The following is a 25692-nucleotide window of genomic DNA, read 5'->3' on the forward strand; positions in this document are numbered from 1 at the left end:
AGACGTGCTTTCCGACATGCCACGACCTCCAGTTTTGAAAACACTTTTATTTATTGCATTGAAAAGTTAAATTCCAAATAAAGTTGTTGGAACGCTAATAGTGTGTAATACGACGAAAGAGCATAAAAGTTCGTGCAGTGCAGTTTAGTTGCTTCAGCTCCAAAATAAGGTTTGACAGGTTTTTTATATACATGATCTTAGCATTAATACCTATTGCTTATGGTTAACACAAGAAAGAAAAGCGAATGAGGAACACTCAAAGAAGTTACAGACAAAGCAGAAAAAATTTACAAGAGCTTGACACTAAGAAGACCAATGTAAAAGGTATTAATGACAGATCCAAAGGAGAGGAAGTGACGGGGAAAGGATTACATTCATCGTTCCGCGTAAACGCCACTTAATCCTAACGTTTGGATTGAAAAAGACTATGATGTGTGATGGGCAGTGCACATTTTATTTATTCTTTTTTTTTATTCAGTCTTTTGGCTTTGGGTCGTGCCAATTCAGCCATCTTACTATGTTTTAACATAGCTTATTGAAGACGAATTTCTTGTCAGTTACGACGATACGAACATAAGGGCAACATAAAATTCAGTTCCCGAGTGGAGAAAGTATCTGATCCAGCGTGGAATCGAACCTGGCCCCCGTCGATTAGCAACTACCGATGCGGACGTTACTTATGCTTTAGTTATTTGTTACATAGTATTTTTTTTTTTTTTAGCTATACGGCAATAGGTGTTTAAGCTTGTCGTATAGGTGCAGTTACGCCATCATTTGCTGGCATTTATCTTTATTTATGAATTGTGAAGGTTTCCGCTTCCGTAGGGCCTTTCGAGCTGAAGTGGCGTCCTATGCACTGGCTCGGTTCGCCCCCCCCCCCCAACCCTCCCTCCACCCCCACCCTTGAAGACGCCCTGCTCTCTCGCGTAACTTCAGTAAGCCATATCGAGTAACAGTGCTTATCGAATAAGATCTTTCGATGGGAACTCTTGTTCGTTTACATTTCAGTGCACCCTTGTGAACAGCGACTTGTCATATTGCCACTGGTGTACACATTTAGCAACATAGAGTGTGAAAGGAAATATCAGTCCACTAGACTTGGCCACTGTTTCTATGTTTCAATACAGTGTATCGATACGTGGAACTGTTTGTGTTTCGGAACGGCTATGGTTCACTGTTTCGAAACAGCGGTGTTTCATTCCGCCCTTGTCTCGATCTCGAGCCAGACACAGAAACTGTATCGTTGTTTCAAAATAAGGCTGTTTCAGTCCACCTGTGCTTGGAACGGACTGATTGTATCGAAACAGTGATGTTTCATTCCGCTCTGTGTCGGACGAGATTCGGGCTCGGCACAGGTACTGAAACACAACATACCACTTCGTGAAACACTTTCAAGAGTGTCGAAATCTTTTTGACAAGCAATAGTATGAAGCTTAAGATGTCCGAAAATAAAGCTTCGTTTCTAGCTGACTGTCCTATTCCGAAATGGCGTAACATCTGCTTTATAAACACTAACCAAAAAATAAAACAACGCATACTATTCACATTCAAAATAATAAATATGTGAAAATCATTCAGTTAAATTACACTTTTTTATAACATATTCTTCTCTGTTCATGTACTGTAATCATATTAAGAAACGCAAGTAAGCCTACAACATTTTGAATAAAAAAGGCGTAGAGTGACAGTTATTAGACATATACATAAATTTGATGTAGGTATAATTGCAAGCATCTGTTTGACATATCACTGATAGTGTAATGGTGAACGGGAAGGACTAGGAAGCATGGTGAATGTATAGTAACGGTTCGAAACACCTTGAAAGACAAATTTTTTTTGTTATATTTCGTTATTTATTCGAATTATTTGGCGTTATTTGTGAGTCTATAGTGACTGTGCCTATTATCTTCAATGATTCCCTTTGTGTGCACGGAAATAAGCAGGATGGGTATATTACCCATACTAATGGAATGTGGGAACCCCAGTAGCATATCCGTTGTTTCTGCAGTTTGCTCCCACCTCCAGTTCCGTTCGTGGTGGTTCTTCTGTCTTCAGCTATGGCTGTCCTCAGCCAATTGAAAAGTATGAAAGTCACACGACACGAAAGCAGTGCATTTGCTGCAGGAAATACGAAACTGCCAAGACGCCTAAGTGATAGTTTCATACTTTCTGCGACATGATTAGTGCTCTCGCACCTCATTTGTGTTTATATGGACATACTTATACAGCAGACATTCAAGGTGATAAAATGTGTAGGTTTATTAGATTACAAAACACAAATTGTTTCACTGTTTCGAAACAGTTCATTTGTTTCGAAACAGTTACGTGTTTCAGTTTGCCCATCTCTACAGTCCACGCTCTAGGCGATGTCTTGTGTCTTTGGAGAAAAAAAAAAAAAAAAAAGTGAAAATTCAATCCTTCTAGGCAAACACCTACCCTTCACTAATAATATATTTATTACCTCTTTGTGGACCATTTTAAAGAACGCGGCGCCTCAGGCAACTGATTTCATTTTGTGTTCAAAGACAGTCTTTTTAAAGGTACACCCCATTGGTACACCTTACCATTGTACCTTACAGAAATTATCACAGGAACTTCCCGAGACGCTAACACTCGGCATTTAGTTAATATAATGTCACTGGATACATCACCCCATATGCTCTCTAAATAAGACAAAGAATTGATAACTGTTTTCAAATAATTTTTGAGGAAGTAAGACATAACGCACCTTCACGCATTTTGTCAGTCTGCTTCAGGGAAAACACAAATAACAAAAACCAAATACGACTATGGCTCCCTTTTCGCTATGAAACTTCCTCTGCAAAGGAGTAACTAATCCACTATTAGAGCATCCCGTAATTATTTTCTTAATACTTTTTTATTCAGATGCGGTTCGACTATTATTTTGCATTGGTGCGTCTGACCACGTTAGCTAAGAACATGGCGCTTAAGCAATATGTTCTGTAATAGTGTCACGTCCGATCACGAAGCGCCCAATTCCGAGCCGGTCAGTACAATCTGAAGAAACAACCCAAAACCAATTTTTTTTTTCTTTGTTATTGTCATTTGGTTTTACGACCATACATCCGCCCACAATTTATGTCATAAACAATTATCACTTTTAAGACCTATTTATATACAGTGATAGCCAAGTAATGTGACCATTTCGTAGCATTTTGAAATATCTACTGCAACGTTCCAAGCGCTTCCAGTCTGACAGCGATTAAAATTCATTTATCTTGAAGCAAGAGATCAGCTTTCCTGTATCTACTAAAATGGCACTCTTTTATAGCAATGCTTCATACAAATAAATCTTGGGTATCTTAATTAAATCATTGCACTGTTAGGATGACCAGATGTCCCGTATTTTACGGGATCGTCCCTTGTTCAGCGTTAAGTGTGCCGTGTCCCGGCAAAATACCTTACATACTTGTATTGTCCCGTTTCCGATAACCGTCCCGTATACTCTGAAATATCGTGTTTTATGTAACGTGTAGCATAACCAAATGTAGAATTAATGTGGTCATCCCCAAAGAATAAAGAAAATACGCACTTCGATAAAATCAAACTGAACGAGACACGATTTTTGATGTTCCTCAACTGTGTTCAGTTCAAATGTGCCTTTGTTTGGAAGGCTCGGCGAAGTCGAAACTTGAGCAAAGTTCGATGACAATATTCTGAGAAAAATATGTGAAGATCAGCTTTTTGACGAAGCGAAGCAACTGTAAATGAAATACCATGAATTAAAAACTGTTAAGCGTGCTAGTGAAAAATGATCTATCGTCGTTGCATCTCACGGTATCTGCTGCTAAAATTTGCGATTCATTGTGTTTGTTCTAATTCTACCTGGCACTAATGCTACTTCAGAAAGTGTTCTCTAACACAAACGTTTCATGGATTGATGAAAAGAAATTGTTCATGAAATAATTACAACTAAGACTCACTTTCGTAACACATGTGTCGATTCATTTCAACTGCTAGTTTGGTTCCATAGTTTGATTTTGGAAATCTGGTCATCTTTATTTTCAATTCAGTACTAAAAAAAAAAAAAAGGAATTCAATGGCAAATTTTGTATTCACTATTTTCCTAACATTACCTGTAACAGACAACGCGAAAAATTTAATCAGTTTTGTTTCAGCAATTCGGACAGCCAGAAAATGGCTCTAGGGAAAACAAAATACAACCGCATATGCTTCCTAGTGCAATCACTACAGCGTTTCACCCAGGAACTAACAACCAATTATAATGATTAAATAATTAGACTACCTTTGTGTATGCATATTACAGTGATACTCAGACGCAAAGACACAATCCGGCTGCACATGTCATGACCGCCGCCGCCGCCCCCCCCCCCCCCCCTTACAGTAGCCAGTGCGCCTACAGCCATTAGCCGTGAAATCTCCAACCCATATCGCCGGGGTCAGGCAAAGCCAAAAACCATGTGCATTCCAAAAAATTGAATACAGAAAACATTCGCATTTATCTGACCGCTATCCGGTACACAGAAAAATGATACGTGCAAATCTCTTACAAACTAGAGGCCTGCCCCCTCATGTCCAAAAAGTCTTAACTAACAGCAATTAAAGTAGTTAGGAATTAATAAACTGTTTTTCGATACTTTTGAATCTTATATTGTAAGAAAGTGACTGAATTCGACTAACCCCCAAAACCTATGAGGTACATTACAGCCCTTAGTCTTTCTACAAGCTGCCTGTCTTAAAAAATAAAAAGTATGATCCGTTCTTGTCGAGACGGTAAATAAGTTGCTTAGCTTACGTTAATGGGAAACATTGCACATATGTATCTAAAAGAGAAAAATCATTTCTTTCGAATAAAATCTCTGTTCTCCGCACACACATCTGTAAGGTCATTAACCAAAAACCACTGTATTCACGGAAATTGTCTATTTTGAATTTCAGCCGGACAGTACGCACAACAAGCATCAAGTCACCACGACACATTTTCAGCTTCATTGTAAAAAATAAAACAAAAATGAAACAAGGAACTGCTGAACCTTATTCTGAATGCTACGGAAAATGCCCTTTCCAATAATTCCGATGAAATCCACTATTAGTGAAAAAATAAGCAATACTTATTACGTACATCAGGAAGCACACTGGTACGGTACTGCTGACATACGCACTACACTTCAGTACGTGAAACGGAGCGAAAATTACGTCTCCTGTTAACATGTAGTTAGTAACCAATGACTACTCAATCCCCAAAATACCGATGCCAACGTATTTTGGATTTGGGTAATTTTAATTGGATACTCGATGCAAACCATTGCAATAATGTTAATATAATTTTGAACAAACTTCTCAGTTGCATTAATGGCATGCATAATTTGCTAAAGTACCTGGAGTGGCATCATATGCAACAAATTATCCATCTCCTACCACTTACCTTTGAGATAAGTTCATTGACACCTGCGACTGTGTTTGAAGTAATTTGCATCATTGAGCTAAGATTTAAGACAGAAGCATACTACTGTTAACATAATGCGTACGTACCACCTGTATTCCCAGCAACGTCAACTCATCGTTCAAAACAAATTTGAGCAATTCATAAAAAGCTTGCTACATAATAAAGCCCCCTTCCACCTAAAAATCAACACCTGCACGTTAATTGCTTTACGTCCATAGGCATTTACGTAGATAATTTCGTCAACACAGTCTGAACAGTACTATAGGCAGGTACTTCAATCTCAAGCGGTGGACACCAAGAAACAGCAACACCCAAAACATGTAACATTCACACACTAAGAAATTCATACTCCGTTACTAATAAATACACCTATCAGAACCTGCCACTTTTCCACTTAGAAAAAATTACGTTCCTTATCTGAGGTTATTAAGCAAAGGATGATAAAGCAAAGGAACGGACACTCAAACCGGGAACAGACGCACATGGAAACTGGATTCGTCAAATTAAAACACCACAAGTTTAAAAAATCTCAAGTTTCAGACTTTTATTTGTATTGGACAATTTGTACGTACATCTTCAGGTATGCAATGTGAAGTCTAGCGTCCAGCTACGTCAGCGCCATTATCGTAGTAACCACTGCGCCTCTGGTGAGCGCTCACAGAACTTCATAGTGCAACCACCACTAGATGGAAGCAGCACAGCAATGTGCGGCACTTATCGAACTATTGCTGCTCCCCAATCCTGAACTAGAATCCAGAGCCAATAATGCTTCCAATTTCGCACCACTATTTGCACAGGGCAATAAGTTTCCTACACTTACCGCACAGGAATTCATCCCTGAGAAAATAAGCTCTTCATAATACTACCAATATCCCACTAATATGCACATACTTGGAAGGGTTGAAATAAGAAAGCACATTTAATTCTAGCCACTTTTAGTCACTCATTAGAATTACAAGTTCACTACATACTCCCTAAATTTACAGCAATTTTCCTTTCCTAACACTTCCCTTTAAATGCCAAAAAACAAAGTTTAGAAAATATGGTTTCAACTATCAAACATGGAATGAGCAGAGCATGTACAGTCATCAACTGACCATGTAACAGACAGGTATTCTCTTAAGAGAAAAATGTTACAATACATGTATCTACACGTTTACATCAACTGCAACTATTTAGGAGATCTTCAAAACAAAATCGAATTAGTACATACTTTACTAGAGAAACATTTTATTGCCTCTTAAGACTGATTCTTGCTGGCAGTTAACACTGAAAGGTGCACATTTGTATCAAAGTGGTCAAATTTATTCCACTGCTGAGGTTTTTGTGGTCTATTTTTCTTTTTTCAAAAATCTTTGTACAGTAAAATTGTATTCACTGTTCACAATAAAAAAAGGTAGCTATTCTATGTTACAGCATGAATAAACTTATTACAACTCGAAAGTAGGAGTGGAAACAAAACACTTTTAAAAAGGAAACAACTCAAATGAAACAAAATCCTCCTGTTATTACAAAATATTGTTTCTTTCACAACTTAAACTCACACACACAATATTCGCCATTCCATTTGGTTGTAAACGTTTCTTTACATTTCATTACTATTAATGAAGTACTTCCAATATCGTCTTTACAAGGCTGCCCTCAGCCTATAATCCCTGCTTTATTTCAAATTCATAATGGGGGAATATTCACAGTTTAAGTGAGAAATGAAAATCAAATTTAAATAAAACCATGTGTTGTGAATGATTTAGTATATTTTAAAATCCCCCATATAAAATTATTAAATTCATATTCCACTTCAAAACTTGGAGTTAAGGAGTGAGCCTGGGTATCAGTGTTAAAGTTCTCCCATTCTTTCAATACTGTCACACAATGTATCAGGACTAAACTACCACAGTAAAAAATTAGTCACTCATACAGTAAAACAGGGTACATTGCAAGGGTTTTTATTTATTTATAAAAAAGACCTACCGGTACCTTAGCCCAAATGTTTCCAACTAACACAGCACACGCCATAGAACTTCAATCTTCAGAACTGTTTCGATGGTTAGACAGAAAGAAAAATGAATGACTATGTAATCCATCATCGAAGTCTTTCAAACTGATGTGAATTTTTTCACTCCATAGTTCCAAGCTTTTAGTGAAGCAGGAACACGTCGCTCACTTTCTGTATACAAGTCTTTATAGCACACTTCTCATTATGCATCCTCTTCATCTTCTTCACCTTCCCCTTCTCCTTCACCCTCGTCTTCTTCCTCTTCTGAAACAAGTACATTTGAGTTAAGTAAAACATAAAGCAACAGTTCACAAAGGCACAAATATAATCATGGAACACTTAAATTAAACCAATGTAATACAAACCTTCTCCCTCATCTAATTCTTCCTCTCCTTCTGGAAGTTCTTCCTCTTCTTCCTCCTCCTCTCCTTCCACATCTTCCTCGTCCTCTACGTCATCCTCCTCGCCATTCTCCTCTTTTTTCTGTTTTTTCGCATCTTCTCCTTTAGACTGAAAAAAAAGAAAGGACTTGTAAACGTACATATCAATTTTGTTTACAAACGTTCGTATGACGTGAACTAATTAACTGTACACAAAAACCACGAAATATTTACCAGCTGTCAAACTTAAGTCAACACGCGATTTTTACATGGGAAACTAAAATTGAGCGCATATATACTTATTTTATCTGTAAGTATCAACACTGCAATTTCGTAATTTTTTTACAAAAAACAGCAACCTGCAACACTGACTGCTTTATTACGCCACAGCACAGCGAAATAAAACATTCCCCACGAAAGGTTGTGGCTGTTTGCGGTTTTTCCAGGGATATTTACATATTTTGAACAGCATTTTCTCAAAAATGGCAGCTGGCATGTTGGAGGAATTTATTTGCACTTGATTACTTGCAATTAGTGCTCTAGCTCAAAATATTTCTGATTAATGGCGAAACTAGAAAGCAACGATTGCGCTGTCAAGATTTCAAAAACAGATCATTGCGAAACTGTTCATAGCCTATGCCTTTTTTTTTTTTTTAAAAAAAAAAAAAGGATCTAAGCGCTATGAAATTATTCGTACAGTCATATAAAACAAATCTGCGCTACATACTTGCTGCAGATGCGCTAAGGTTTTACTTTTTAATCACAAAAACGCCGCATGAAAAACATTCTATTCGTACACGACTTAATATAAGTTTTTACCAAGTACCACAAAGCGCATCTTAACACAAATATGCAACGCTAACTTCATTACGATAAGTGACGATACGGAACACTGGAAAAAAATTTTAATTTATTTATAAACTGCTTTAAATACCCGGAAAAGGTCTGTGCAATATTGCTGTAATTAATCATTCAAACATTCCTAATTACAGAGCCGTCTTTTCGATAACCGGAAAGTACCGCAAAGTGTTTATGCGTGCCCCGGCAAGCAACACAAGCTTATTACGCAGGGTGCCACTTCTCTGGAAGCGTAACTTACAATACAAGAAAAAAACTTAATGGCGTAACTAAAGACAAAAGAACCTGCGAAGCGGAATCAGCGTGAAAGGAACACACAGTGTGCGAAGATCAAGACATAAGGGAACAGCAAACCATTGCTAACGACATCGATTTTCTGGTAACCTGTAGAGAGGCTAGGTTCTCGAGTCCGCCCCTCTCCGCATCTATGCTTGTGATTGGATGCCACGGACAACTCCCACCCTACGGCTCCTCCCCCAACTAAATCTCCCCTTTTGCGACTTTATGGCCGCATATTACTATATGCGCTATCTATGTAACACGCCGGAAACGATAAAACAGGCACGCAAAGACAAAAAAAGGGCATTTTGATTAGCTGTAAATATGTGGAGCGTCTAAAGATGAAACAAAGTCAGCAAGAACATACTGCTAGCCGAAGTTTATTCACAGCAACAAGTTAACGGAAAGGATTTTATATAAAACTGTAATAACACGCATAAATTTTCACACTAAAAAATCGAAGCCTCTGAAGGAAATCCTAACGCCGTGACTAAGCCATCGTAGAACTATTTTTAAAAATAAATATGACTACGAGTTCAACGATAAAAAATAAAAAATAAATACGATACTGCAATTTCACATAACAGCTACGATACGACACTGAATTACACAAGTTCAGTCAAAAACTAAACTCGAGCTTAAGATTCCCGCGCAGTGCTACCATTTGCAAACCCATACCGGCATTCACATAATTGAAGTTGCGAAATCGGCTGACAAAATGCACACACAACGCAGATAACATTAACAAAATCTAACTTTAACACTAATTATCTTCACATTATCACCAAATACTAATGTTATGTCAACACGATAGTACGCACAACCCAACACTTTAAAGCGTCGTCCTACATTAGCACACGAGTAATGCTTCACATATATTACTCACCTCTGCTGGCCTCTTAGTGCCTTTAACTTCTGATTTTGCATCACCTCCCGCCTTCTCGTTGTTTTCTGTAACTTTGTCGACAGCGACTTCAGAGTTATTTTCCTTAGAACTCATCTTTACCGGAGAGATTCGAAGTGTACTTCGCGTAACGCACTTCCAACTGGCTTTGTTCAAAAATGAAGATGGCGCGGGCTTGAAGCTCGATAAACCGGTGATTGGTTGATGACGCAAAGAACTTTGTCGAAGTCCATATAAGTAATTGAACCAGTTATTTCGAACAGAAAAAATATTACTCTCGTAAATTCAAAATAACTACAGATGAAATTTTGAATTTGGGCAGAAATAAAATATATAATTTGCTAAAACGAGGGGTTGGAGAGTACATTCACCGAAAATAGCAATTGGGTTTGAGGCTATCAAAGCCTGTCAACCAAAGATATATCTGTAGTTTTCACGAGATCTCGATGACACGATGTCGATATATAGGTAATGCAAACTCTATCAGTACTAAAATTCATGAATTATGTTTCGACTATTAATACTCGAAAAATCTTCGAGAAATATTACTTAATTCTCTCATAGAATATTCTGTAAGCAAGTAAGAAAAAAATGTAATTTCTATCACACGTACTAACTGCTTAAAAAGACGCGAACAAATAAATATATTCATTACATTTGCGTTATTTTAACCTTCCAGAATATCCGTCCATGAGAACTTAGTTCTTTTCATTTGTATATTTTATTATTAAATTCCATTATAAAATTTACTTTTTTAGAAAGGAAGACTGCAGAGAACATCTATCAACTTGACCCTATTGTGAACTGCTATTTACTGAGCAAATATATCTTAAATTCATTAAGCATTTGTTTCAACAAAGAATAGCTGTGACTGTGGAGCAGCATATATCTTTGTCGTCGATCTCCACGACTGCACGGTACCTTGTCTGTGTAGATCTTTGATTGCAGGCAACATGGTGAGTAGAAATTGTGATTCATGTAATCCGTAAGCATCTGTGAATTACAATGGTATTGGACATTATGTTACATTGTTTTATGTACCTAAAAATATCATCTACGGTATTTTTGTAAAAGTTAATAATTCATTTATTTTATTGTTGTTTGATATATAGGTTAACGTTCCGAAACAACGTAGGACGTTCTGCAAGAAATGCAAAAAGCATAAGCAGCACAAAGTAACTCAGTATAAGAAGTCTAAAGAAAGACAAGCGTCACAAGGACGACGCCGTTACGACAGAAAGCAGCAAGGTTTCGGTGGACAGACGAAACCCATATTCAGGAAAAAGGTGAGGTTGTCAGATGCTGTACATTTTATGTTTGTTCCGGCGAAGTGAAAAATGCGTTGGTTATTAACTTCTGATAAAGTGCCAGGGAATTACATTCAGTGTTAAAGCGGTAGCAAATCACTTGTCCAGATTAAAAATGGTGTTGTGTACTTTGGATTCTATTCCATGCTTTGCTCTTTTGAAGTGATCTCAAAACATTTGATGTTGCAAGTATAATGGTGGATGGGACTGATCATTGGGTGTTAGCCAAAGCATTTCATGTACTACAGCCAGTTTCATCCAGATGAGTGATTAAAGTGGTCAGCATTTACCATTTTTATATGCAAATTAAGGAAATAGCTTTCACTGCGTTTAATAAATTGCTACTAATAATTTGTTGGAAGATTTAAGTAGGTAATATTAAAATGTTAAGATTCAGTTCAAATTTAATATTTCAGGCGAAAACTACGAAGAAAATAGTTCTGAGAATGGAGTGCACAGAATGCAAATACAGGAAACAAGTTCCTTTAAAACGCTGCAAACATTTTGAACTTGGTGGTGACAAAAAGAGGAAGGTATGTACAGTTGATTTAAGACCTACAGAAGGATGCATAACCAGTTTCTCCCAAGAGTTTTCGAATTACAACCATGTATTACACTACTTTAGTAATGGTTATGATAAACAAGCATGTTTTAAAGGTTATGCATCCTTTCATCATTTTTGTTGTGAGCAATTTCCATGTTTGTTTCGTTTCTAATTTGAACTTTTCTTTCTGTTGTAGGGCCAAATGATCCAGTTCTGATTATTTGTAAATATGGTTTATTAAATAAAATGATCGTAACATAACAAGTTCCTTTTATTTATGTAAGTTTTCATAATTTCACTAACAATTAGTCACTGGAGTCAGTGTCAGATTCGATCTCTTCCCTCACTTGTACCTTGGACAGTGTTCCATAATTGCTGAAACCAAAACAAGACAAATTTAGAGTATATTAATGAGTGCTAATGATGGAGAAATTAATTTTCAAATTTGAGATGAAGTTGATTTATGTTGGACTGTGACATTTGCATGAACTAGAAGTGACATCTAAGTAACCAAAGTCTGTCCCAGTTACAATCAATTACTATTAACATTTAAGATATAGTAAGCCAGAACAAATTAACAGTTGCATCATAAATTCAATGTTAAATAAGTAAAAAGAAACAGTTTGTAAAATAGCACAACACGGTATATTTTGGTGTATTGTTTGGAATAACATGCCTTTGCTGTTGTTCAAGCAATTTTAATACTTGATCTCCAATTGTATTTTCATTTGATCAAGAGGAAAATGTTATAAATGAGGAAATACTGTTTGCTGTTTCTGTATATTGCAAGAATTAAGCGATCTTCAGGTATAAAATGCCATGGGTACCTACTCAAGAACACTTGGATCCATTCCTTCAGCTTGCATCTTCATTCTTACTGCCTGTACTGGAACCCCCACTTGAATCATACGTACAAACTTCGAAAGTGCAGGATCAATTTGTGGTTGAGGGTCTGGTTGCTCTGTTGTGGTTTCAATAGTAACTGGTGGCTGCAGTTCTTCTGGTTTATCTGCACTATAAGACACTGTAACTGGAACCTCATCAAGACCCCCAATGGAATTCAGCTGAAAGTTGAAAAAGTAAATTCTTAATAAATTTTTAAAGTTTAAATTGGGACAATATGACAAAGAATTTAAATGTTTTGTAAGTATTTTTATTGCCATGCAATACTTCACAAGATCAAGCCACTACTCCTGCTTAAACATGTGAAATTGTAATAGTAGATGGTGTCTTTCACTGTGTAAGTACTTAATCTGAAGTTTTTAAAGTAGCCTAATTAAGAATTGACTGACAGTGTCTAGTAGTTTCACAGAATGCTTGTTTACAGCAGAAAGTTTCCCCTAGACTATTCTTCCTATTTGCTTGTCAATGTTAACTATTTGAGGCTTGGGCACAAAGTTACACATAAAACAACAAATATTTAGTTGATGCAGTTTACTTGACGCTGGGGTTTCACTGTAAAGATGCAGAGATGACAAAAGGATTGAAAGCACTTTTAATGCCACATTTTGCAAAAATAGTTGAAGACTCAAATACATTTCCTGATTTGCAGAAGCTAATTTGTACCAAACTCAGTCCTTTAGCTTTATTTTCCTAATCAGCTATTGTGGAAGGTACTACTGTTAGGGTGGTGGCTCCATATAAAAATAATTTTAATAGTGGTTTACTACCTCTTTATTTAGCTTAACCTTGGAAGGTATATACACACTTAGAGAGAGCAGACACATGGTGTTGTTCAGTTATGAAGCTCTAGTGTCATAACGAAGTGCATAGATGTAAATAGCAAGCTGAGGCATATGAAAGGCGAGAGGATATTGGTATGAAGAATATAGTATGGATGCACAATTACTTAGTTTTAAGAGCACACAATTATCCTAGGGAAGCTTGTGTGTAATACAGTCTACATGTCATGAAAGAGGGGGTGGTACTTTATCACCAATTAAAGGAATTACTGCTGGAATACATAGTATATCTTTAGTGTTATTTCACACAGAACACTTTGATAGAGATGAATTCAGCTTTCCTGCACCTTATTAATGCTTTATGTGTTTGTTTTCTAAATACATACTCATGATGTGGAAGTTACTCTGGGGCACGTTGAATCTGTTAATGTCAGAAAATGTAAGTATTTGTCATTTCATACAACTACTGGATTATTACGTGCTAAAATTTAATGGTTCTGTTTGGTGGTGTTATCTATGTAAACATATTTTGTAAAAATCTAGTACAAAAACTTTTTGTGCTCTAATAGGACTGTGTCCTTGGAATCATTACCGTACGCCTGTAGAGCATACATTCTTGGTCAAATATATTTCCACCTTTGTAAGGGCATATTGTAGTTCCCTGAGCATCTATTCTTAAGCAAAAGTTATACCTGTTGTAAACATGAACCTTGGTTTCACCACCACATTGCTTTACTAGGCATGGTTTATTAAGAGGTGAAAGTCATTGCATTCCTCTAACCTTTGAACTGACTTTGCCTCGCCAGTTATTTAGGGAACTTTAGTTTAACATTCCTAATTATGTGCACCTTTTTTTTAAACATTGCAAGAGTTGTTGGAAGTGAAAAGTGAAGGATACAAGGACTGATTGCATTGTGCAAAACAAACTAATGGTTAATAAGTGTCAATTTGACACCACACAGCTGGCTGTATTGATATTGTTTCAGCATAGTTTACGGAATCACAATTTAACCTGTATTGTGCATTCGTTTCTACATACACCAGTATCAGAGGAAAGTCACACAACGTGCCTGACAAATTTCATGGTAACAACCTGCAAACCTTTGGTTTACTAATTTGAGAGTCTAATGAGCTGCTTAACCTGGGTCAAAATTTACTTTCTCTAATTATTCAAGGATCATGTTGGCCCACCAGATTTGACTTTTTCCAAGGAAAGTGAAGTTTGCATCCACCTCTGTAATAAAGCATGAAACTCATGCTTAACTCAAATCCTTGTGCATCTGACCAGATCTGGTAATCTGCCTTTGTTTTAGTGATTGCCTCCACAATTTGCAGGTCATATCTATTACACTATCTCCTCTATTTCGTGATTACAAAATGAGCTACCCTTCTTTGAACTTTTTTGATATCCTCCATCAATCCTATATGATGCAGTTCCCATACTGTACAGCAATACACCAGAAGAGGACGGACCAGCGTAGTGTAAGCAGTAGACGTGTCGCATTTTCTAAGTTTTCTGCCAATAAATCAAGACTTTGGTTCTCTCTCCCCACAAGATAATATATGGGATCATTCCAATTTAGGTTATTCGTAACTATAATCCCTAAGCATATTGTTGAATTTGTGTGTTTTATCCTGTAACCAAAATTTAGTAGATTCCTTTTAGTACTTGTGTGGATGGCTCTTCACACTTGCATTATTTAGACAATTGTCACTTTTTGCATGATGCAGATATCTTGTCTAAATCATTTTCCAATTTGTTTTGATTGTTTGATGACTTTATAAGATGGTAAATGACAGCATTTTCTGCAAACAATTTAAGAGTGCAGGTCAGATTGTCTCCTGAATCATTTACATAGACCAGGAGCAGCAGAGGGCCTATAACACCTCCTTGGGCAACACCAGATATCACTCCTGTTTTACTCGATGATTTTTCCATTGATTACTGTGACCTTTCAGACAGGAAATCACGAGTGAAGTTGCAAAACTAATACGATACTCCCATAGGCACACAATTTGATTAGAAGTTGCTTGTGAGGAATGTGGTGCCAAGAGTCTTCTGGAACTCTAAAAATATGGTATTAATTTGACAACCCCCTGTTGATAGCAATCATTACTTTCGGAGAATAAAGAGCTGCCAGTGTTTCACAAGAACAGATATTTTTCTGAATCTGTGTTGGCTTTTTGTCAATAAATCATTTTCGTTGTGGTAACTCATGATGGAAAACACCACATGTTCCAAAATCCTTCAACAATCAACATTAGCGATTCGGGTCTGAATTTTGACGAGCAAGTGGTCGTATATGATTGTTGACTATGGAGCTATTGTTTCAGTATACTCTGAAAGGAACGTAGCTGATATACAATATCGACTGAAGGCCTTGCCGTTACAGAGTGAGTTAAGCTGCTTCACTACACCGAGGATGTCTACATAAGTTACTTGCTTCTGTGGTGAAAAAAATTCAGAAAGCTGTACTTACTAACTCTGCTTTACTGGTACTGTCATCCATTACATCACCATTATTGTCATGCAGTGAAGGTATCGATTGTGTCTTTCCAGCAGTTTACTTCACATATGACCAGAATCTCTTGCATTTTCTGCCAGATTTCGAAACTGTGTCCCCTTGTGGAAACAATAAAAAGCATCTCGCACTGAAGTTCCACTAAGTTTTAAGCTTCTGTAAAACTTTGCCAATTTTGGGGGTTTTGCGTTCTTTGAAGTTGGCATGCTTCTTTCATTGCTTCTGCAGCTGTTTGGACCCACTTTGTGTACCAAGGAGGATCAGTACCTCTCCTATTAGTTTATTCAATATATATATCTCTCTCAACTGCCATCAATATTATTTCTTTGAATTTAAATCACATCTGGTCTATGCTTACATAATGAGAGTGGAAGGAGTGGACACTGTCTCTTAGGAAGGCATCAAGTGAGTTTTTATCTTCTTTTTTAAATATATGTATTTTGGTGGGTTCTGATGTTACAACCCTGTGTTCACTAATTCCATAGCCATCATGACGCTCCCTATTTGCTCAGGATTATTTGTTGCGAAGAGGTCAGGTATGTTTTTGCAACCACATACACTTTGAGTGGACTCTTGAACTAATTGTTCAAAATAATTTTCTGAGAATACATTCAGATCTATTTTGGAAGACATTTTATGCCTAGCACTGACTTTAAACATGTATTTTCATCAACATATTTAGGGTGGATGGAAGGCACTACCAATTATAATACTGTATGAGTGGGGTACCTATTTGAAAAGAGACTCAAGTTTTCTTTGAAATGTTCAGCAATTGTATCGTCTGAGTCGGGGGGGGGGGGGGGGGGGGGGGTGGTAAAAGGAACTAATTATAAGTATAATCTGAAACCATACCACCTTTCAGGAAGTGTCTTCTTCAAATTCACTGTAAGGTAAATTACTTCTGACAGCAATGAACACTCCACCATCAACTGTATTTAATCTATCCTTTCTGAACACAGTTGGGTCATTTGTAAAAATTTAGGCTTAACTTATTTCTGGCTTGGGCTGCTTTCTGCAGCAGATTTACTGAGTGAACAGTGTAAATGTAGTAATCAATAAACTTCTTTCCTTTCATCATTTTGTGGAGGTTGTCAGTGAGAAACTTTTGTAAAGGTTTGAAATATGGGTAAGGTTTGTTGCAAGTCACTAAATGCTCTCATTTTCAAATACTGTATGAATAAAATATGGATATTCACATGTCGTGGGCTATACTGCTTTTTCACTGCTCTTTGACAGGTAGGTTCTTACACCCCCCCCCCCCCCCCTCACACACAAACAGCAATAATCTGCAGACAGTAAATGAGAAGTGAACCAAATTTGGTTTAAATCGGTCGCGGGGATTAGGAGATGTGGAACATACATATATGTGTACTTCCATTTTTGTAACATGTATGGATACTATGACTTCAGTTTTCCTTTATAGCTGGCCAAGGAAGTCAGAGACAGGGTGGCTAACATCTGGGATTAAACTACATTGTACTAGGTAGAAAGAAATTTATTTCATGCATAAAACTAGCTCTACTGAAAGTCAAGGTGCACTACAAACAATACTGCAAAGTTCTCTAGCTTGACAAACTGCCTATTGGCTTCTGTCTCGGGTTCTTCGGCCGACGTTCATCTAATGATTTTTCTGATGTTTCGCCAGCACGAGTGGCTGGCATTGTCAAAGCTTCACCCTCCATTGCCGGTGGTGAACTGGAGGCGAGCTCGCGGCCGCAGACTATATGTACCTGGCGCACCGGAAATGACCGCGGAGAAGCCCTCGGACGTTGGCGCGCCAGGTACATATAGTCTGCGGCCGCGAGCTCGCCTCCAGTTCACCACCGGCAATGGAGGGTGAAGCTTTGACAATGCCAGCCACTCGTGCTGGCGAAACGTCAGAAAAATCATTAGATGAACGTCGGCCGAAGAACCCGAGACAGAAGCCAATAGGCAGTTTGTCAACAAGTGGCCACGAAAGCCTTAACAATTCTCTAGCTTCTTATCAAAAGTGTAAAAACAATTGATTGTGCACAAAAAATTCCAAGAAAAAAAAATTGCCTTGTAACAATTACTATCTACAATAGAAGATGTATGACAGATGCCAAATTCAAATCATTAGTCCACCACAAGCTGCCGTCAGTATATGGGGAGAGGAGGATTCCTTGAGTGCGCACAAAACATCAGCTGGCACACCGTTAGCATGGCAAATAGACCAATTTTAACTACTCACGATACAGTGTCAGGTCCAGCTGATATGCATAATGATGTCTGTGGGGACACTAGATGAAAATACAGGGATCAAAAATGAACCATCAAACACAGATCCATTGGATTTGTTCAAAAACCACAGGAGGGGGTGGTATACTTACAAAAGGCCATGAGACACAGGAAGATAACACTTGACTTACACCACAGTGAGAAAGAGTTGCCTTTATCAAATACTGGAATGTTAGGAAAACACTGCCCAAGTGACCCATGAAAAGGTTGGCATAGAAAAGAGCCATCCTTGTGCCTATGACCTTGCCCCTGAACTGTTTGTATGTCTGGTACCCGAAGGTAAAGTAGTTCTTGTTAAGTGCAAAGTTGATTAAAGTGAGCAGGGAGGATATCATAAGTTTGGAATCACTTGGGCACTGCTCGAGGTAATATTCAGTGCGGGCGATGTACATGGGGGATGTAGATATAGAGGAAGGTGGCATCAATGGTGAGATGCTAGTGGGATGGGCATAGATTTTACATGATCTGGGAAATGGTTGGTGTCTTTAATGTACAAGGGTACTTCAATTCTGTCTTTACAACTATAAGTAGTTGAAAAAAGATAGAATTAAAATACCCCCACTAATCTCTTTTATAGACTGATTGCATTTCCTAAGTATTCTACCAATAAAGTAAAGGCTGCCACCTGCTTTACCTACGACTGAGCCTATGTGATCACTCTGTTTCATATCCCTACATATTATATTTCCCTGTGTTCCAAGTATGATTCATTGATGCTATAGTCAAAAGGCTACATTTTATTATTTTGTGAAGTTCACTATTTTACATTTTAAAGCAAACTACCAGTCTTTGCATCACTTTGAAATCGTATCAAGATATGACTGAATATTTGTGGAGCTTCTTTCAGACCATGTTCCATTATAGTTAACTAAATCATCTGTGAAAAGTCTGAGGTTACCATTAATATTGTATGCAAGGTCATTATTATACAACATGAATAGCAATTGTCCCAACACACTTTCCAGGGCACACTCAAAGTTAATTCTACGTCTGTCAATGACTCTCCGTCCAAAATAACTTGCTGTGTCCTCCATATCAGAAACCCCAATCTAATCACAAATTTAATTCAATACCTCATACAATCGCCACTTTCGATAATTAGTGTAGATGCGGTACTGAGTCAAATGATTTTTTAGAAATCGATAAATATTGCAGGTGATAAGACTGCCTCTATTCATGGCTTTCAAGATATCATAAGAGGAAAGTGCAAGTTGGTTTTCACATGATCTGTGTTTTCAGATAGCTGAACAACATGCTGCAACAGTTAAAACTGAAGAAGGGGCCTTCATGTCTATCTGGTCATTCTTTCTTTGGCTTCCCAATTTTCCTTCCTGAAAATGCTACAAAGGAAGGTGCTAGAATAATTCCTCACTATCAAGAACCATGGGAGATAAGTATGACAGAAAGAGCTTTACGGCACATGAAACCAATGAAGCAGCTGATTTATTATCTAATCCTCGTCCTTGTTCAATTGATGGGATATTCCAAGACTTCTATGAGATTGAAAAATCAAACCTTGATCATTCTCCTCCTCTGCCCACTCCATTCAAATAAGTGACTAGCATGACACCTGTGTTATAAACATTTTCCTTTTTTACTCTAATAATTACAAAAGAAGGTACAGCTGTCATCAACTCAAAGGCTGGTTTAAACACCACAGTGCACAGGCACAGCCCTACTGGAGGTAGAAAGACATTGCCATCCTGTGACCTTTGAACTGACTTATCCAGTCAGCTATATGGGGACCTACAATTTAACATGGAGCTTGGACTACAAATCAACTTGGTATTTTTCACGTTAACAATTGCTGCCAGAGAAGAATGAAGTAAGGGACATAAAAATCATAGTTATACACATATTCTAAAACAACCACAGATTGTAAAGATAGTTGTATTAAGGCAAACTTAGGTATAAAGCTGATACAAAATAAAAATATTTACTTTTATTACCTTAGTTTCAAGAATACAGAGTGAAGCTTCAAGTTTCTGAAGTCTACTATCAAACTTCTCCAAACGTAGCTCACATGATTGTGAAAATTTATTTAGAAAAGATACAGTGTTGGTTATGAAATGGTTTATGAAGGCATACATCCTCTTCTGATGAATTGGTGTCACCTTTAAAATCAAGACCATTTAAAATTACAATATGTTACCAGGAGATATGGAATACAAACAGATCATTATTCAGACTGTAACAAATGCATAGCAGCAACAAATGTAGTCTGTTACTACATTTCATTGGTTTAATAAATAAAGTAAATTATTTATTACAATATGTGCAAAATATATTCACATTAACAAAGATGATGTGACTTACCGAACGAAAGCGCTGGCAGGTCGATAGACACACAAACAAACACACACACAAAATTCAAGCTTTCGCAACAAACTGTTGCCTCATCAGGAAAGAGGGAAGGAGAGGGAAAGACGAAAGGATGTGGGTTTTAAGGGAGAGGGTAAGGAGTCATTCCAATCCCGGGAGCGGAAAGACTTACCTTAGGGGGAAAAAAGGACAGGTATACACTCGCACACACACACACATATCCATCCACGTATATACAGACACAAGCAGACATATTTAAAGACAAAGAGTTTGGGCAGAGATGTCAGTCGAGGCAGAAGTGAAGAGGCAAAGATGATGTTGAATGACAGGTGAGGTATGAGTGGCGGCAACTTGAAATTAGCGGAGATTGAGGCCTGGTGGGTAACGGGAAGAGAGGATATATTGAAGTGCAAGTTCCCATCTCCGGAGTTCGGATAGGTTGGTGTTGGTGGGAAGTATCCAGATAACCCGGACGGTGTAACACTGTGCCAAGATGTGCTGGCCGTGCACCAAGGCATGTTTAGCCACAGGGTGATCCTCATTACCAACAAACACTGTCTGCCTGTGTCCATTCATGCGAATGGACAGTTTGTTGCTGGTCATTCCCACATAGAATGCATCACAGTGTAGGCAGGTCAGTTGGTAAATCATGTGGGTGCTTTCACATGTGGCTCTGCCTTTGATCGTGTACACCTTCCGGGTTACAGGACTGGAGTAGGTGGTGGTGGGAGGGTGCATGGGACAGGTTTTACACCGGGGGCGGTTACAAGGATAGGAGCCAGAGGGTAGGGAAGGTGGTTTGGGGATTTCATAGGGATGAACTAAGAGGTTACGAAGGTTAGGTGGACGGCGGAAAGACACTCTTGGTGGAGTGGGGAGGATTTCATGAAGGATGGATCTCATTTCAGGGCAGGATTTGAGGAAGTCGTATCCCTGCTGGAGAGCCACATTCAGAGTCTGGTCCAGTCCCGGAAAGTATCCTGTCACAAGTGGGGCATTTTTGTGGTTCTTCTGTGGGGAGGTTCTGGGTTTGAGGGGATGAGGAAGTGGCTCTGGTTATTTGCTTCTGTACCAGGTCGGGAGGGTAGTTGCGAGATGTGAAAGCTGTTGTCAGGTTGTTGGTGTAATGGTTCAGGGATTCCGGACTGCAGCAGATTCGTTTGCCACGAAGACCTAGGCTGTAGGGAAGGGACCGTTTGATGTGGAATGGGTGGCAGCTGTCATAATGGAGGTACTGTTGCTTGTTGGTGGGTTTGATGTGGACGGACGTGTGAAGCTGGCCATTGGACAGGTGGAGGTCAACGTCAAGGAAAGTGGCATGGGATTTGGAGTAGGACCAGGTGAATCTGATGGAACCAAAGGAGTTGAGGTTGGAGAGGAAATTCTGGAGTTCTTCTTCACTGTGAGTCCAGATCATGAAGATGTCATCAATAAATATGTACCAAACTTTGGGTTGGCAGGCCTGGGTAACCAAGAAGGCTTCCTCTAAGCAACCCATGAATAGGTTGGCGTACGAGGGGGCCATCCTGGTACCCATGGCTGTTCCCTTCAATTGTTGGTATGTCTGGCCTTCAAAAGTGAAGAAGTTGTGGGTCAGATGATGAGGAAAGAGGTTTTAGGTAGGGTGGCAGGTGATCGGCGTGAAAGGAAATGCTCCATCGCAGCGAGGCCCTGGATGTGCGTGCCTCGACTGACATCTCTGCCCAAACTCTTTGTCTTTAAATATGTCTGCTTGTGTCTGTATATGTGTGGATGGATATGTGTGTGTGTGCGAGTGTATAAGGCAAAGGAAACACTCCAGCATTTCCAAGCGAATTTATGAGACAACTATGTATAGCCTGATCACATATTGGATAACTACAAAACTCTTTCAGCTTTTCACCCAAAAGCAAAATTCAGAATGCAGTGCACAACGAAGAGCAGCTGCTGATGGAAAATGGCAGCTCCCCAGCCTCAGCACAGGGTTGGATATAGGACTGGTTCTGGAGAGACCTGCGGTTAGTGTAATATCCTTATTGTGGATACTATTTATAGTCTTGATGTAGATAGCCTTGCTGATCCATAAGTTGTGTAGTGATATTTTAACTGGGATTCTACAAAAGCTTAATAAAACTGGAGCATATGTTCCCTGCTACCAGGACCTGTGACTACAGCACTTAAATGTATTAAGAACCTCGAGGGATTTTATTTTCATGTGCCTTTTGTATGGTAACAACTACAGCCATGAATCAAACTTGGGGATCAAAAAGTCACAAACTTTAAAACTTAACATGGTGTCTCTTGCCTTCAGATCATTACATTACAAATTTAACTATAAGAATTGAAATCAAAACATGCTTACACACACTCTTACGTAAATAATAATGTAAAATAAGTATGACCAGACCAGCTCAATCTTCCACTCTCCTAACTTTAAGTTGCTGCTGGCAAGTTGTTGGGAAGGCTGGAAGAGAAACAAAAAAAAATGACAAGTCTGTCCACGAATAAGGAGCATTCCACTGGTATCTTTACTATGGACAATATACTATTTTATGGCAATAACAAATAGGGTTACACATAAAACAATTCTTGAATGACACGATTCTACAACTCAAATTTGTCAGACACAATGTTGTGAAAAAAACACTGAGACAGGAAGAACTGTATGGTTAAAGACAGCAGTTCACATAAGCTACACAAAAAACAGACCAAAAGGCATCTGTGAATAAGGATAACTGGTAAGCTCCTTCCGTGGGCGTGTGTGTGTGTGTGCGTTTGTGGTTTTTTTCCCCCTGCTGCTGCTGCTTGGTAAGGAGATTTTTTTTCTATCCATTTATGTTATATTATCACTAACTGAATATTTTCATTGTTATATCTACCATCTTTTTCGGTATGTATATGAAGGAGGGGAGCTACTGTAAGGATTTTGATAAGCTTTTCACTAATAGACTGATTCACAAGCAAAGTTTGTGAATATAATTTATTACCACTATGTCAGACAAGTCATCTGGAAATACACACATCAAAAAAAGTTTTGCATCACCCCAGTTCCCAGAACTCCTGAAGGTAAACGTTGATGGTGGATACTGTATCACAGACACAGTCCCTTTGACTGTTCAGAGATGTCACTAAACTTGCCCAAAGATGTAAACAACTATGCATGAGCAGAGCATATTTGATGGAGGGTGTCAGACAGCCAATCAGTGCCAGTCATTCCACCAGGAAGGAGGTACATGGCTCATGTTATCTGTAATTCAACCACACCTAGATGGTCAATACCGCAGTTTGATTGCGTTCACATTGTTACTTTGTGCCAGGAAGGGCTCTCAACAAGGGAAGTGTCCAGGAGTCTCGGAGTGAACCAAAGCAATGCTGTTTGTACATGGAGGAGATACAGAGAGACAGGAACTGTCAATGACATGCCTCGGTCAGGCCACCCAAGGGCTACTACTGCAGTGGATAACCGCTACCTATGGATTATGGCTTGGAGGACCCCTGACAGCAACACCACCATGTTGAATAATGCTTTTTGTGCACCCACAGGACGTTGTGTTACAACTCAAACTGTGCGCAATAGGCTGCATGATGCGCAACTTCACTCAAGACGTCCATGGTGAGGTCCATCTTTGCAACCATGACACCATGCAGTGCGGTACAGATGGGCCCAACAAAATGCTGAATGGACCACTCAGGATTGGCATCACATTCTCTTCATCAATGAGTGTTGCATATGCCTTCAACCAGACAATTATCGGACACATGTTTGGAGGCAACCCGGTCAGGCTGAATGCCTTAGACACACTGAGTGCAGCAAGGTGAAGGTTCCCTGTTGTTTTGGGGTGGAATTACGTGGGGCCAACATACGCCACTGGTGGTCATGGAAGGTGCCGTAACAGCTGTACGATACGTGAATGCCATCCTCCGACCAATAGTGCAACCATATCGGCAACATATTGGTGAGGCATATGTATTCATGGACGACAATTCGCGCCCCCATTGTGCACATCTTGTGAATGACTTCCTTCAGGATAGCTACATCACTTGACTTGAGTAGCCAGCATGTTCCCCAGGCATGAACCCTATCGAACATGCCTGGGATGGATTGAAAAGGACTGTTTATGGACGACGTGATGTGCCAACCATTGTGAGGGATCTACACCAAATCTCCGTTGAGAAGTGGGACAATGTGGACCAACAGTGCTTTGATGAACTTGTGGATAGTATTCCACAACGAATACAGGAATGCTTCAATGCAAGAGGATGTTCTACTGGGTATTAGAGGTACTGGTGTGTTCAGCAATATGGACAACCACCTCTGAAGGTCTTGCTGTATGGTGGTAAAACATGCAATGTATGGTTTTCATGAGCAATAAAAAGGGCGGAAATGATGTTTATGTTAATCTCTATTCAAATCTTCTGTACAGGTGCCATAACTCATGCATTTAGATACTAAGTGCTACTCATGTGGAGCCAGAGGAGGTTGCTAGAATAATTTATATTTCATGCATATTGGCTGAAATATGATGGGTTAAAGTCCTCTACCATGTTTTTTTTTTTTTTGTCTGTATGCGAAGGTTAATCTCAGGAACCACTGTTGTGATTTCGACATGATTTTCACTGACAGACAGACTGAATGACAAGGAAGGTTTGTGTGTATAATTTTATAAATATTTTGTGTAAACTGGCTGAACTATGATGACATTTGTCAATTAAGTCACGTCTTCTGAGAACTTTCCTGGCATGTGCTGCTTAAACCGATTAAGTTATACAGGAATTTGGAGTTAATAATCAGTTACTTAATACTGTTATCTGAATTTTAATTATAGCTCTATGCAGTAGCCCATGAACAAAGTTACTGCTATATCAGATATGTGATCCGGCCATAGACACTTAATGCTACCCATGTGAAGCCAGAACAGGTTGCTAGCAGCTACTAAATTCATAATGAAACCTGCTAGGTTTCAAATGTCCACACAAATAAATAAATCAACAATTTGCCTTAGCTGTTTTTTCTATGCAGCAAAAGAGGCAGTAACAACAATTACATGGATACATACATGGTCTCTTCTAGTTTGAGGGGAGCGGAAGAGAAGAGGAGAAGTTGTTCTGTCTCCTACATGAATTTAAAAAATGCTATTCCAAAAGGCTATCCCATGAAGTATCATGGGACACAGATGAAGTATGTGGTGTCACAAAGGAAAATGAAATCCCTACCTCTCTCAACAAATCCTC

At 38.7% G+C, this 25692-nt stretch overlaps 3 protein-coding genes across 5 annotated transcripts in view; 1 reads left to right on the forward strand and 2 right to left on the reverse strand.

Annotated features, from left to right (window-relative positions):
- Window positions 1-5946: 5946 nt before the first annotated feature.
- LOC126194635 (acidic leucine-rich nuclear phosphoprotein 32 family member B) lies at window positions 5947-10018 on the reverse strand. The gene is made up of 3 exons (XM_049932805.1): window positions 9828-10018; window positions 7790-7934; window positions 5947-7685 (listed from the first exon to the last, which is right to left on the reverse strand). The coding sequence occupies exons 1-3, from the start codon at window positions 9939-9941 to the stop codon at window positions 7627-7629; spliced, it is 318 nt and encodes a 105-aa protein (XP_049788762.1). The 5' UTR covers window positions 9942-10018; the 3' UTR covers window positions 5947-7626.
- A 630-nt stretch (window positions 10019-10648) lies between these two features.
- Window positions 10649-11960, forward strand: LOC126194636 (60S ribosomal protein L44). Of its 2 annotated transcripts, none has more exons than XM_049932806.1 (4): window positions 10649-10801; window positions 10958-11131; window positions 11569-11685; window positions 11893-11960. In XM_049932806.1, the coding sequence occupies exons 1-4, from the start codon at window positions 10799-10801 to the stop codon at window positions 11911-11913; spliced, it is 315 nt and encodes a 104-aa protein (XP_049788763.1). In that variant the 5' UTR covers window positions 10649-10798; the 3' UTR covers window positions 11914-11960. The 2 variants fall into 2 exon arrangements, with proteins under 2 accessions (XP_049788763.1, XP_049788764.1); XM_049932807.1 differs by lacking the exon at window positions 10649-10801 and adding an exon at window positions 10829-10853.
- The window catches only part of LOC126194634 (WASH complex subunit 3), a 61646-nt gene continuing 47867 nt past the window's right edge, over window positions 11914-25692 (reverse strand). Inside the window, exons 2-5 of one of the 2 annotated variants that reach the window (XM_049932802.1) lie at window positions 22868-22924; window positions 20109-20273; window positions 12528-12760; window positions 11914-12071 (exon numbers count right to left, since the gene is read on the reverse strand). In XM_049932802.1, the coding sequence (XP_049788759.1) occupies window positions 12002-12071; window positions 12528-12760; window positions 20109-20273; window positions 22868-22924 (525 nt within the window). In that variant the 3' untranslated portion in view covers window positions 11914-12001. The remainder of the gene's footprint in view (window positions 12072-12527; window positions 12761-20108; window positions 20274-22867; window positions 22925-25692) is intronic. The other variant, XM_049932803.1, reaches the window with a different exon arrangement.

Source organism: Schistocerca nitens, chromosome 7 (genome assembly GCF_023898315.1).
Source record: "Schistocerca nitens isolate TAMUIC-IGC-003100 chromosome 7, iqSchNite1.1, whole genome shotgun sequence".
Classification (NCBI taxonomy): domain Eukaryota; kingdom Metazoa; phylum Arthropoda; class Insecta; order Orthoptera; family Acrididae; genus Schistocerca; species Schistocerca nitens.

Coding starts and splice junctions, on each gene's coding strand:
- LOC126194635 (XM_049932805.1), bottom strand. CDS start 9,941: ATGAGTTCTAAGGAAAATAACTCTGAAGTCGCTGTCGACAAAGTTACA. Junction 7,935..9,827: donor GCACTAAGAGGCCAGCAGAG/GTGAGTAATATA, acceptor CTTTTTTTTCAG/TCTAAAGGAGAAGATGCGAA. Junction 7,686..7,789: donor AGAATTAGATGAGGGAGAAG/GTTTGTATTACA, acceptor TTGTTTCAGAAG/AGGAAGAAGACGAGGGTGAA.
- LOC126194636 (XM_049932806.1), top strand. Junction 11,132..11,568: donor AACCCATATTCAGGAAAAAG/GTGAGGTTGTCA, acceptor TTAATATTTCAG/GCGAAAACTACGAAGAAAAT. Junction 11,686..11,892: donor GTGGTGACAAAAAGAGGAAG/GTATGTACAGTT, acceptor TTTCTGTTGTAG/GGCCAAATGATCCAGTTCTG.